Below are 13,906 nucleotides of genomic sequence, written 5' to 3'. Positions count from 1 at the left end.
CAAACACGTCGAATGAGATGGTCATAAAGATCATGGTACTGTCATACAATCTAGAATATGAAATTGCACATGCATGGTTGCGGAAACGATTTTATACTGTTGTGTTATACTGCGGACGAGCCGACACGCAGTATCCCTTCATATATACTCGAGTACAATTCATCAATTGAAACTGCAATTTTAGGGTAAGGTTATACATCATCCGATGAACCTCCACGTTCAATGTCCACGTTCGAAAAACAACGAAATCTACATACAATATACACAATGTTTTTGCTGTTCTCTCTGCTTCTCTATTGTTTCATCATATACATGATATATAGTATGGTATCACCAACAACCTAGAGATTATTCCCTGTTGCAAATCCAATATGCCGTCTGCAGAGATCTCACCACCTCAGACATACGGTCATCCACCACCAATCCTTTTAACACTTACCATCCTCCCCATATCGCTCTGCCTAATCGTCAACCCATTACTCCCCCTCATCCTTCACTCCATACCCTCCTCCAAATATTCTATTCACGACGTTGATGGTCAACAGAGCTTTCCGGCCTTACAAGCTAGTGTAGGTTTCGCATTATTGGCATTCGTAGGGGTCGTATGGCTCGTACCGAAGGTGTCAGAGGCTTTTATACAGAAGGGTCTCAAGGGAAGAGATCTCTTAAAAAGAGGTGGTAGAATTAGTGGACCATGGATGTGAGTGAATCATCCATCCATCTGTCCATCCATCCATATTACTTGACATGGGACTAACAGAAGTTGATATTGTTATATTTATGCTTTGGCAGACCAGAATCACTCGGATTACCATGTGCGAGTTGGTACCTCGCTTTAATGATGTTATTCATCCCATTCCCTTTCTCTCACTTGTTCAAGAGTCAATCTCCCTCTGGCCCAGAATCTTTCCCACAGAGAGAAGTGAGTGGTATACCAATATAGATAATTTCAAACATATGAATATACATATATGATATGTACATCGGATAAAATCATTCGATCATGTCGATTGTACTTGCACTGATGTCTCTCCCTTACCTCAGCTCACATTATATCTATCTTCCCTATTATCCCTCCTTACAGCGACTTTACTAGGATTCATCGATGATTTATTCGATATTCGGTGGAGACACAAATTACCTATACCCATCGTAGCTGCTGTACCTACTCTGCTGGTTTATTACTCTGTTGGAGGAGTGACCAGTGTGGTATTGCCTAAAGGATTTAGTGGATGGTTAGATACCCTCAGTTTGGCAAGGTGGTTAGATGGGAATGTCGTTGACCTCGGTGAGTGATCGTTGATGTGCTAAATTATCTTCAATCAACAGCTATAAAAATAGAATCCTCACTCTGAAATTACATTTTAGTAACGGAACTTTCATTTGCATATACAACACTGACATGTACCAAACTTCTTTACCTGTTAGGACCAATATATTACCTATACCTAATCCTCCTTCCAACATTCACCACCAACTCCATCAACATCCTAGCCGGTATAAACGGTGTTGAAGTTCTTCAAGCACTCATCATAGCTTCGTCAGTCTTGATTAACGACTTACTATTCTTACCTATCTGGTCACCTGTCTTATTGGATTTATTGGGATTTGAAAATCCCCAAAATGGTAGGGTATTGGATTGGGCGATAGGGGAGGTAGTAGACAGACATTTGATGAGTTGTTATTTCATGTTACCTTTAGTAGGGGTGTGTACAGGTTTCTTATGGCATAATTGGTAAGTCACGTTTATATTCTGTGAAGCCATATATCATATCGTTCGCTGATACTTCATCTCTCCTCATTCGATATTGTAGGTACCCCGCCAAAGCGTTCCCAGGAGATACATTCTGTTATTTTACAGGAATGGCTTTTTCAGCAGTAGCGATCCAAGGTCATTTCTCGAAAACTCTCATTTTATTCTTCTTACCTCAGATATTCAATTTCATTTTGAGTTGCCCTCAACTGTTTGGCTTGGTCGAATGTCCAAGACATAGATTACCTTCGTGAGTAGACGATCATGTTCTTTATTCGCATTGAAATCTATTATTGATTAAGACTAATCAACGGTTTTTTTTTTCTATTCCCAGCTACGACGAAAAGACCAATCTCCTTAATCCTTCTCTGGTTGTCTTCGAGTCTCCACCTCCTTTGAAGACTACAATCGTATTGGAAATACTCTCTTTCCTCAGACTGGTAAAATTGGAATACCATCAATCTCCCAACCCCAAGAACTCGACCGACAAGAGATATATCAAGTCGTCGACTAACCTGACGATCATCAATTTCCTCTTGGTCCATTTCGGTCCAATGAGGGAAGACAGATTATGTATGTTGGTGGGCTTCGTCCAGGTGGTAGGGAGTTGTATAGCTTTTGGAATTAGGTATAAAGTGGGAAGTTGGTTCTACGGTGGTGAAAGAAGATAAAATCGATTCGGTTTCCATCATATGCATAGTATATATATATATGTAAATTTGATTTATTGCAGACGGTCTTACATACAAGAATTTCAGTCAGTCCCTTTCAAGATTGGACCCATATTAAAATGTCCATACATACGGATAGATACGCCCAACGCTCATCGCTGGAACTGCATCCCCCAACCACCGTTCTCCTGCTTCTCAAACTTGAAGTTATCCGTTGACAGACCGAAATTGCCCAATAACGAATTACCCAAATCTTTCAGTTTGGCCATCATCTCGTCCATCTGTTTCTTTTCTTCTACTTTGATTTGTTCGGGAAGGGTGAAGAGGGATCTCTTGATTGATGGGAGGAGGGGAGATGTAGGAGGGAGGAGGGTAGTGAGGAGGGTGTAATCTATTGTCGATGCGCGGTCAGCTCCATGTATGCATCGGTTCATGAGATGACATATCAGATGATCTCCTACTCACCCTCTTTCGCTGCTACCAGAGCGTTCAAATCACCTATCCTCTCGTTCGCGGTCGCTCGTCGATGTAATCCTTTTATATACTTAGGATCGATCTTTAGCGCTATATAAGTCACGTAAAAATTAATTAGCCATATCTCATCATGGAGATTCTCTATCTCGTTCAGTTCTGGTAATGGATTCACTCACCCTCCGAACAGGCTTCCACAGCCTTCTTATCATCTTTCTACAATCCCCAATCAACATCAGCACAAACCACTTCCGCCAAGCCACATACCATAGCCGTAGACGAGAAGTGACTTACAATAGCAATATAACAAGCTGCCAGATTACCCCAAACAGCCTTATTCATTTCCTTAATGTCATTCTCAACATCCAACCTCTCTTGATCCTCATCGCTTATCCCATTTTTACTTTGGTCATGTTCCTGTTCTTCTTGTATTTTGAGCGCTTCTTCATCTGTCACTTCCTCTATGCCACTTCCTACCTCTTTCTTCTTCTCATCGTTCTTCTCTTTCTCCTGATCCGAGACGGAAGGATTGGGTATAAAAGGTAGATGATCTAAAGCTTTGATGTATGATAAAATAGCTTGATCGTATTTGGGTGGGTTGAATTTATACAAGTCGTTACCCTCATTCTTGAGCTTGGTAGCTAGATTGAGTAGTCCCTGATAAGAGAATAAATGAAATAAGCACATTGACAGTGTGATACATATACATCATAAAATGAGTCAACGTCTACATATGATGCATTGGATACTCACCTTCAACTCGTCGGTCGTAAATTTAGCTTCGTCAGGTTCAATTATCTGATCCTCTTTTGCATCTTCCCGAATATCTTCATCACCCTCATGGTCTTCATCTCTTTCGTGCTCATCACGGCTGAATTGATCGTCAAATTCCTCTTTACTTGTAGGCTTCGGGACCTCGGCGTCTGACCTAGAACCTGTGTTCGAATTAGAACTTTCACCCTTCTTCTCTCCCCAATGATGGAATTGCGTTTTAGCCCATGAAGGGGGTTCGAACTTTGTTGCGTCGAAGGTAGGTAGATCATCGAATGATGGTTCGCTTGTCATTTTGAGAATTGCTTCGATTGTACAAGATACCAAGTATTGCTATGAGCCCTGGTGATATGCATGTAAATGAGAGAGGAAGGAGTGATCAACCTTGAAGCGAGGTTAGGTTATTTATATTGAGTTGAGCGGCAAACTACCTCCACTCTCTGGGATGAACTTTAAAACCAGAAAAGGAGATCCAAGTACGAATCAAGTCATGACGCAAATAAACATACACTCTTGACTAGCAGCAGGCCATGCATGTATATATGTACGTATCGATGCCCACTGTGATCCGCGATATCGCAGGCTGTAATAGATATCAAGGTATACCAACACGAACATCATCAAGATTGACTGTTTTACAGCGAAGCTCTAATGAAACCTTCCAGACCTCCGTTGACCCACAACTCCTGTACACTTCTCCCAACTTTCGCAGCGTTATACACTTTCTCACCTTCTTCACCCATGCTGACCGTGACTTTACCTCGTCTCGTATCAACCTTTATCTTCCAGTTCTCAGGAACGACAGTCAACTTTCCATCTTTACCTCCTTTACCCCTCACTCCATCCTTGGCAAATCTATCAGTCATATCTTTAATCAGGGTTGGCGATTCCACCAAGATCAATCCATTATTTATCGAATTCCTCTTAAAGATATCACCGAACGATCCACAGATGACCAAGGGTATACCCGCATTCTTAATGGCAGTAGCAGCTTGTTCACGAGATGAACCAGTACCGAAATTGTATCCTGATAAGAGGATCGCACCAGGTCTAGTAGCCGATGAGGTTTCGGACGTAGGGAGGGTACCTCGGAGTTCTTTTGCGGTGGTTGCGAATGTTGGATCGTAGTTCTCTGTTTTACAAAATACGTAGATGATGATAAGCTAATGCACCTGTACGTGATCAAACGTTTCAAATGATTTCACTCACCCATTACAACCTCTGCCTGTCTCTCAGGGGTGATATCATCTTGATAAGTGTATTTACCAGGATACATACCGTCCGTCGTCAAGTTATCTTGGGGAGCGAAGAGTAAAGGTCCTTCAAAGTATTCTGGGAAACCTTCCAACAAAGGTTCCAACGAAGCTTCGTCAACCTCCTGTGGAGCAGAAGATTCGGAATTTTCTTCTATTATCGATATCCTTGGTTTCTCGAATTTGGGCAGTTCTTGCCAATTTATCGAATCTGGACCACATATGTACCCCTTGGCAGCAGATGCAGCGACTACAGCTGGTGAAGCTAGATAGGCAATTGCTTCTGGTGATCCCATTCTACCCTTGTAATTCCTATTCGTAGCACTGATTCCAACTTCACCTTTCTCCAATAACCCTACACCCAAACCTATACATGGTCCGCATCCTGCTGGGAGTGTCTTCGCTCCAGCGTCAATGAGAGCTTGCCAGTCTCCTGATGACTCGGCATCTTCCTGCACCCTACTTGACGCGGCTGCAATGTAGAATTCAACTCCATTGGCAATCTTCTTTCCTCTCAGCACATCAGCAGCTGAGGCTATATCCGAAGCTCTAGAATTGGTACATGAGACCAAATACGCTTTGTTGATCTTGATCTTATCTTCCACCAACTTGGGCAAGGCAGTAGCGACTTTGACTGAATTCGGTCCTGAGACGTAAGGAACTAGAGTCGACAGGTCAAGGGATAATCTAGCAGCGTAGGTCGCACCGGGATCAGCCGTTGGTCTATTGGTGATAGCATCCTGGAGACGTTCGGGATTGAGTCTTGGATGAGGCTTGGATTCGTTGACTGGATCAGAGGGTTCAGGAATAGGTGCCATACTTGAAGTACTTGGTCGAGATAAGAATCTCCTCAATTCATTCTTTCTGAATATACCTTGATACCATTCCTCCAATTTTGAGTCTATTGGGAATACACCTGCTACCGCTCCCCATTCAGTGGTCATATTGGCTATAGTCAACCTCTCGTCGATTGATAGATGTTCTATACCGGATCCAGTGAATTCGATAGCGGCGTTGAGAACTTCATCGTTATTGAATAAACCGGCTAAAGCTACTATAACGTCTTTTCCAGTTACGCCTGGTGAGAGTTTACCGTCGAGGGAGACAGAGACTACTCGGGGGATTTGCCACCAGAATTTACCAGTCGCCCAGATACCTCTACGAATATGAAATATCAGAATCATGTCGTCAGTATGAGTCTTTATGATTGGTACGAGTGTAATCAAGAATGAATGGATATAATATGAAAGCCCCATACTCACGCAGCATCAGTCCTAACTATAGCGGTACCCAAACATCCAACACCACCATAGTGGTTCGAATGACTATCCGAAGCCACCACCATCTTTCCAGGCCATGCATATCCTTCTTCAACGATGATCTGATGTCCTATACCTCTTCCAGCAGGGTAAAAATCGACATTGTGCTGTTTCGCAAAAGCTTCAATCTTCTTGTACTTGTTCTGGTTGGTTTCCGATTTGTTCTGCACGTCGTGATCTAAGGTGAACACTGGTTGTCTAGGATTATCGAGTTTGGAGCATGAGAGGGAAAGGAATTTGGATATGACTGGACCGGTGTTATCGTGGGTCATCCTACACGATTTCAGAGCTATATTAGCGATGTCCATTCAAACTTGCTGATTGACATCCCTGGTGGGACTGATATCAACAGCATCTTCACTCGGAGATTGTCAAGGAAAGTAAGGAAGAAATACTCACACATGCTCAGGTTTGATCATCACATAATCACCAGCCCTCACTTTTGTACCCTGCGGCAGATCCACTGCATACTTCTGTACGATCTTTTCAATGACTGTTTGGGGGTTCGATACCGTCGCGTAAAATCTACCGTTTTGTCGGGAGGCGTGTATGAATGACACCCTATTCTGAGCGGCCAAACGGGTCAAGCGGGGTAAGAGAACCATCCTGACTATTCTTACTTTTGACGAACGGGTTGATGTGGTACAGTAGAGGAGATGAAAGAAGATATGAGTTGATTCTGTTTTTGTTGAATTTTCGGAATCTCGTAAAATTCACTTGATCAACTTTTTTTCGAGTCCAATCATCATTCCGCTTTTACACTTTGTACTTCCCTTCTATGATACCAGTCTTTACCATTGCATACGCATACTATCATACGCATCATGAATACCCCTCAGCGGTCTTCGGAAGCGGGACCAAGTCGATCCAAGCCATCTACTCCAAGAAAAATTATACATGCAAATGGTAGCATACCCTCAACACCAGCTCAGAATAATGATGAAGGTGACAATCCTCGAACGGACCTGAGTGCAATCAATTCCACACCGGGAGGTGCAGGTGGCGGAGATGGAGAAGGGGAAGAAGATGGTGATGAGGAGAGAATGGATATCAAGTTGATACAGAGTTTTGCAGAGTATGTCAAACTTCCTTCATCATCATTGAACGTTGACTGACTTCGTTTGAATATAAACATATAGTAAAATCCAACATTTACCTTCAACCTCCGAGACTGATGGAATCACCTCCCGAAGCAAGATTATCATTCCTCGAAGGGGCGAGAAAGATTTCGAACCATTATCGGAAACCGTCAACTTGCAGGAAATGATGTTACAGAAATCTCGTGAAGCGCTGTTTAACGCCTTGGTAGGTGTCAGAGGAGGTAATTCGTAAGTCATTCTGTTCCGCCCTGCTCATCAAATACTTTGTATACTGATATCTGGATTTGATTGATTAGCAAATCAATCGCTCATGCTATTGTAACACCTTCGAACCCCTACCCTAAAATGTTAATCATCCATGGTCATCTGTTCGATACGATCGGAATGTCCATTCGTTATACCACTTCAGCCAAAGATCAATCAAAAGGTAAAAGCAAAGGATATTCACAGACTGAACTTTTACCTGAAGAAGCACTGTATTTGCTGGAAAGAGGTACATTACAAATTTGGATGTCGAAAGATCTGTCCGACGAAGAGAAAGAAAATGGATGGGGTGAATGGTCGGAAGAAGAGTATGGTGTCAAAGGTGCGATCGAGATGAGTGTCATGGACGGGTTTGGGACGTTTATAGGTAGAGATGGGCTAAGCTGGGAGAGATATCAGGTGAGTTGGGTTGTTCTGGTCCAGATGTGCTTTTTCAGTCGTCTTGCAGCATATCGGCTGTTGGATTGTATGGCGATCTATAAGCTGACCTGAGATAATTGTACTAGGCATACGCATATCTGAAAAGACTAGGTTACACCGTCCAGCGAACCCGTCAATTCATACCTGATCATTTCCTCTTCGACCCCTCTCCCTTTCCCACCTCATCGAAAGAATCTAGTGTCGATTCCAACGAGTTACATCCAGGCATGCAACCCTTCCATACGTGGTGGCTGAATATACCTAGGTGGATAACAGGGCTATTTGGACTCATAGGTAGAAGCGTAAGGAATGTTATAGGTAGAATAAGCGCAGTAGGGTTGTTTGGCGATAATAGATTCAAGGGGACTTTGTTGGAAGGTTGGAATGGTAACAGTTACAGTAAGTCTACCTCTTACTGTTACGTTTCTTGAATCTTGCAACTTGCAACTTGCAACTTGCGGACTGCAGACTGATCATAACCATGTGTACGGCGCAGAATCAATATTCCAACATCTTCGAATAATACCTCAAGGTCACTCTCAACCACTTCCGATCCGTGCTTCACCTCCTTTCAACTCGCTCAAATCGAAATACGATATACTCCAACACAATCCTTATCTACCTTTTTATCATATCTGGAAACCCTCTGCACCATTTACAAAGCGGGGTTGGGATAAAGGTAGTGAACAGGGATTGAAGGATTATCCACCTACCTATTGGGCAGGTGTGGTAGAGTGAGTCATCCACTCTATGCTCTGACCGTCATTCAGAGGTGGTGAGCTGACCGATTTCGGTCACGATGATAGATCAAGAACCACACCTATACCTACCATCCAACAACTCGATGAGATTTTCCAAATGGTCCCTGACGAACCTAAAGGTCCAGTTAAGAAAGTCGGTCCTCAGTATATAAAACCACCAAGACCACCTAGACCGACTAACACCAACGATAACAAAAAGCCCAATACCTCCAGTTCAACAGATAGTTATCTTCATTCGATTTTGAAATCGATGGGACTGGGTAAGAAGGAAGATGAGAAACCTCCGTTTGTGAATATACCTGCTATACGTAATGGAGATAGGGCATTTATAGTTGCTCTGAACGATAGTGGTAATACAGGTTGGGTGAGGTTCGGTAGATCAGGTTTCGCAGAGTTTGCTCCGGTATAACTCTACAGCAAAAAAGTAGATGATGTATGATGTGCAGAAAATATGTATGATTGATATATGTATTCATTCATACAATTCATTATCATATAGTGCTGTATTGAGGAATCATCAAGATTACAAGAAAGAGAAGGGGGTATCACCAAATGCAAGATATACAACTAAATAACGAACATCAACGAAATGCGAATGGAAGGAAATCATAACAAGAAGAAAGAATATGAAAAAATGATCGAACGTGTTGAGTCGGATTACCAGAAAGCCTCTTTCTCAAACCTATCCAACTGGGTAACAGCAGCAGCCACTTCCTTCTGCCTTGCAGTTCTTCTGTAGAATATCGGACAATCAGCCGACGTACAAATTACGTCCTACACCCACATACAAAATCAGACAAGTCAGCTTCTGGTGGTGGCCTTGACGAAAAAAAGACCACTTGAACTGACCTGATGTAAAGACCCTTGACATCTTTGACACTGAGTCCATAATCTTGCGAAATCAATCTGGAGAGCAGACGTCTGAGCCACTTGCTTTTGGTACAATTCAGGTAATTTTGGTCGACAATTAACGCAAACAGCTCCGTCTGTCACATCGCACAAATCCCATTATCAGTTATTGATTCTGGAATATGAAGTAATCTTGATCGGCGCGACTAACCTTTATTGCTCCTCAGAGGGGTCTTACATCCCAAGCACGTAACTGTCTTCACAGCGAATTTCATCAATCCTCCAATGGTCGGGGTAGCAATCTGGATGGTTCTCGTATGATCACCCGCCACTACATACCAAACAACAAACGGGTTTCTATCAGCCATCCACCCACTACTCCACGATTTATGGGTGAAGCTCAACTTACAGAGACTATTGGCCTTTTCTCCTAAGATCGGTTCGAAAATTCTCATGAGCGGTTTCGACAGTTGATTCTCCAAGTAATACCTCGTATCTATCGGTACGTTGTGTTCCAAGACATATAAGGGATCTTCGGATTTCTCATACGCCGCTGCACCTTTCACTCCTTTTATGATCACATAAGCCACTCGATCACCGAGTGAAGGCGCCGAACCTATTTCGGATGATCGAAAAAAGTCAGTTACGCATCTTGATGTACCAGGTCAACGCAGAAAAGAATTGACTGACCTGCATCTCGCTTCCTCATCCTCTCAGCCAGCTCCACATGGGCCTGCTTAGCCGCATAATCCGCTTTGGCTAATGCTTTCGTAATCACAAGTTGAGACATATCTACTTTGTTCTGCAGGAGATCTGAGATGGTTTGTTTGACATATCTATAGATCATTCCACGAATCGTGAGCTGTATCTCAACATGACGATGTGAGCATGGAAAACGCTCACTCTTCAGCTCCTTTGACATCTCTATCGATGAGCATCTTGAACAGACAAGTCTCAATGACAGTAGATACTAATCGGCAATTGTCTCTTCTGACAGTCTGTCGATTGAAGCATCAGCTGCTGTGGGATCCCAAATTCCGCAGGAGATCAGGATACTCACCTCGATACCTTTCGTATCCATCTTATCATATTTCTCTGGTTTGGTCCAATACAATCCTGCGTATCTTTTCTTGCTGATCAACAGATAGGGGAAATAAACTTTTTCGAATTCTAATTTGATCGGTCTGATGAATTTACTCGATACCAAATCAGCAGCTTCGGCGCCTATGGACATCAACATCATCAGCTTGATACTACCTAGTGGATCTGGGCAGTTGTGCGACAGCGGACTTACCCAATCTCATAGCAGTAGGTAAATCCGGACAACCAAATTTGACCATAACAGAATCGGTATCACCATAAATTACTTTGGCATCATGATCGTATCCCTTTTCGATACAATACTGAGATTCCACTTCTTTCTTGGTGGCTTCGATCATCTGTCTTCCGTAGGCTGTTACACTCGATGATATAGCCAGACAAGGTAATTTACCAACGGTAGCACCGGTGAAACCATATACGGAGTTTGCACTAATCTATAACATATCCATTGTCAATGAATAAAGAACATTGCATCGGACTCAAGGATATAGACACTCACTTTCAAAGCCAACTGACGACCATCTAATACTGCTCGCTTGAACGGATCTTTTTCAACTTTCAAATCTTGCTTAGCCCTCTTACGAGCACCCAGTAGATTCTCCAAGATCGTAGGTAAAAGACCCTTCCTTCGATTGGTAGTAGCGAAGTAATCTAAATTTCACGATAAGCTATCTGCATGCGGATGACAGTTCAGAAATAGCTTACCGTTATTCGGCGTGTGAACGTAATCTTTCCCTTCTTCCAACTTCAACCTGTCAATGGTATTCTTATCCAACAGAGTGGTATAACACAGATTATGGGCCATCATGATCGAGGGATATAGCGAGGCGAAATCCAACGTTGCGATGGGCACATCGTAGAAACCCTTTGTGGGTTCAATGACAGTCGCACCTTCGTATTGTTCATCCGTACCTTCACTCTTCAAAGCTGGGATAATATATCCTGCTTCTCCGGCATTTCGATACAATTGCGATATAACTTTGATTTGTTGACCTCGAGCTAAAAGATAATTGAATGGCACACCTGTCACACGCGCCATCTCGGTGTAATTGACGAAACACATCAGTTTGTCCATCAACCTTTGGGGTAGGTACGCATCCTAAATACGACTGTGAGCTCAAATTCTGTGGCCGGGACAGATCAATGTGCAGCTCACTTTGAGACAGTAAACAGCCAATCTCCTTCTTGAATCCGCGGTACCATTCTGCAATTCCGTAATGATCGAATGATGTACATCTTCCTTCTGTTCACCCAAGAATTGCGCACAGACCGCGTTGAGGGTATAACTTCGTAATTTGTAATCTCTCTGCATAACTTGGAGGATATCAAGCTGAAGTCGGCCATCGATGTTGACGGCTTTCGAATCTCTTTGACCATAAGCCTTTGAAGAGAAATGAGTTTCTTTCACTTCCGAACGTACACCTGTTGAGCAACATTTTGTCAGCTACAGTTTGGGACAACGGGAATAAATCAGCTGTACTCACCTAGTAATCGACCGAGGAAGGCAAAATCCGGTACCTTGAGAGCTTTTGCCCTATCTAGTAGGTATGGCAAATCGAAATTGACGATGTTATAACCGATGATCATATCTGGATCAACCGTTTCTACAAATTTCCTCCATTCTAATAGTAGCTGTCGTTCATCTTTGAATTCCAGTACTTGTGATCCGACGATATGCGCACAGGTGTTTAGGGTGAATACATTTCGGATGAATGGTTTGGTTTCACCTGTGCCATAACGTCAGTTCAATCGAATGACGAGGGAATGGCAGGATTCGAACGTACCTTGTCTAGTGACCATCGCTGCAATCTGGATGACAGAATCTATCTGAGCTTCTGGGAAGATACCTTTCCTACCCGCACATTCGATATCGAACGATAATACTCTTAACGGCGCGATCTTAAGCCAGTCTCCTTCAGGTGCATGTGATATCAGGTTTTTGTAGCTATACATATGTCAGTTGAAAGGATAATGGCTTTAGAAACAGTTCCAACTCACTCGCACGCGACTTCATACTGGCACCTTGATTTCTTATCTTTGCCCTCTAATAACTCGTATTTCCCTCCTTTTACTTCCACCCAGTTCATACCGACGACCTATAATCAGTGTTAGCTTCATACCAGACAAGGACCATGACTGAGCTGACCTTTGTGTCAATCATGAAACGAAGTGAATATGCAATGTTACTCTCATAAGTAAGGACTTCAGTATCAAATAAACCATTGAAATCTATTTGACCCCTCTCGAAGGCACGTAAAGACAACAAACACCCATCATCAGCATGACCCATCCATCAACACCAGAAGTAAGGTCACTCATCTTTCACTTTTGATATATTCTTCGGATCCGCACAAGTGATCTTGATGAATGGTACGGTTTCATCTCCTCTATATGCCCACAGCGACCTCCGATTGAAAATAGCGCAATTAGTCACTGTCAATCCGAAAGAGGCGAACATTTGCTAATACAACATAATCAGCTGTCTTCGCGATGTAGTAGCTTTCAAACCTAACTCACATTGATTGTATCTTTTAGTGGGTCCAGATCCTTATTTAGGAACCCCTGCGGTGCAGCAACGTAGAAATACGGTTTGAATCCATATACATGTGCTAGTACCGAGTTTCCTTTTTGCGTTACTCCGAATAAACGAATAGTGGGTCCGTGTTTGGGATCGGTAGCTTCTTCCAACTCTATCTGCTGAAATGCTATGAGTTTCGATGGCATTGTCAATTATACTCAGACCAATACTCGAGATAGGTTGGGCTTACCTATTGACTCTGTCTGGGTGTTTAAACGGGGTGCTGCGGGACGAGGCCACGCGGCTGACGTTTCTATACTATCTGTGAATGGGAATGATGAGTCAGCTATCTGAAGTCTGGGGTCTAGCATCAACAGCTAACCTCCTGAAGCATCCTCCTCAGCTTCCAGCTGTTCCAACACAGCGGAGAAGCTCTCCTGTTTGGCAAGAGCAGGTTGACCATGACCATGGCCGTTGATGGGTTCAATCTTTCTCTTCTTGTTGGTCGGCTCTACCATGATGATATTTGTGACGGACTGGAATGTGAGTGATGATGAAACTATGGCCCGGTCTTCCAGTGATGACAGGTGGGTCAATTATCCTTGTTAGCGAGACAAGAGATCACAGCAAATAATGTTGAACAATCAGAACAGAT

General features: G+C 43.0%; 5 protein-coding genes across 5 annotated transcripts; 2 read left to right on the top strand and 3 right to left on the bottom strand.

Annotated features, from left to right (window-relative positions):
- Positions 1 to 371: 371 nt before the first annotated feature.
- I203_106014 (uncharacterized protein) lies at positions 372 to 2,424 on the top strand (the record flags this gene model as incomplete). The annotated part of the gene is made up of 6 exons (XM_019147787.1): positions 372 to 700; positions 793 to 922; positions 1,045 to 1,288; positions 1,429 to 1,735; positions 1,815 to 2,003; positions 2,088 to 2,424. The coding sequence occupies 6 exons, from the start codon at positions 372 to 374 to the stop codon at positions 2,422 to 2,424; spliced, it is 1,536 nt and encodes a 511-aa protein (XP_019002705.1).
- Positions 2,425 to 2,576: 152 nt separating this feature from the next.
- Positions 2,577 to 3,960, bottom strand: I203_106013 (uncharacterized protein; the record flags this gene model as incomplete). The annotated part of the gene is made up of 5 exons (XM_019147786.1): positions 2,577 to 2,815; positions 2,890 to 2,988; positions 3,075 to 3,111; positions 3,190 to 3,552; positions 3,649 to 3,960. The coding sequence occupies 5 exons, from the start codon at positions 3,958 to 3,960 to the stop codon at positions 2,577 to 2,579; spliced, it is 1,050 nt and encodes a 349-aa protein (XP_019002704.1).
- A 341-nt stretch (positions 3,961 to 4,301) lies between these two features.
- On the bottom strand, positions 4,302 to 6,843 carry I203_106012 (homoaconitase, mitochondrial; the record flags this gene model as incomplete). The annotated part of the gene is made up of 4 exons (XM_019147785.1): positions 4,302 to 4,798; positions 4,876 to 6,077; positions 6,182 to 6,511; positions 6,638 to 6,843. 4 exons carry the CDS (start codon positions 6,841 to 6,843, stop codon positions 4,302 to 4,304), a joined length of 2,235 nt encoding a protein of 744 aa, XP_019002703.1.
- Positions 6,844 to 7,062: 219 nt separating this feature from the next.
- On the top strand, positions 7,063 to 9,192 carry I203_106011 (uncharacterized protein; the record flags this gene model as incomplete). The annotated part of the gene is made up of 6 exons (XM_019147784.1): positions 7,063 to 7,313; positions 7,378 to 7,566; positions 7,635 to 8,001; positions 8,109 to 8,421; positions 8,519 to 8,756; positions 8,829 to 9,192. The coding sequence occupies 6 exons, from the start codon at positions 7,063 to 7,065 to the stop codon at positions 9,190 to 9,192; spliced, it is 1,722 nt and encodes a 573-aa protein (XP_019002702.1).
- A 248-nt stretch (positions 9,193 to 9,440) lies between these two features.
- On the bottom strand, positions 9,441 to 13,769 carry I203_106010 (uncharacterized protein; the record flags this gene model as incomplete). Its single annotated transcript, XM_019147783.1, has 19 exons — positions 9,441 to 9,557; positions 9,633 to 9,769; positions 9,844 to 9,963; positions 10,042 to 10,248; positions 10,323 to 10,468; positions 10,536 to 10,630; positions 10,693 to 10,856; positions 10,927 to 11,167; positions 11,233 to 11,384; positions 11,439 to 11,832; positions 11,890 to 12,155; positions 12,218 to 12,460; positions 12,518 to 12,678; positions 12,732 to 12,829; positions 12,880 to 12,973; positions 13,049 to 13,194; positions 13,251 to 13,438; positions 13,502 to 13,573; positions 13,634 to 13,769. The coding sequence occupies 19 exons, from the start codon at positions 13,767 to 13,769 to the stop codon at positions 9,441 to 9,443; spliced, it is 3,177 nt and encodes a 1,058-aa protein (XP_019002701.1).
- Between the last annotated feature and the right edge of the window lie 137 nt (positions 13,770 to 13,906).

Source organism: Kwoniella mangroviensis (genome assembly GCF_000507465.2).
Source record: "Kwoniella mangroviensis CBS 8507 chromosome 1 map unlocalized Ctg02, whole genome shotgun sequence".
Taxonomy (NCBI): domain Eukaryota; kingdom Fungi; phylum Basidiomycota; class Tremellomycetes; order Tremellales; family Cryptococcaceae; genus Kwoniella; species Kwoniella mangrovensis.
The sequence above is the reverse complement of the archived record's forward strand: the minus strand, read 5'-3'. Positions and strand labels throughout refer to the sequence as shown.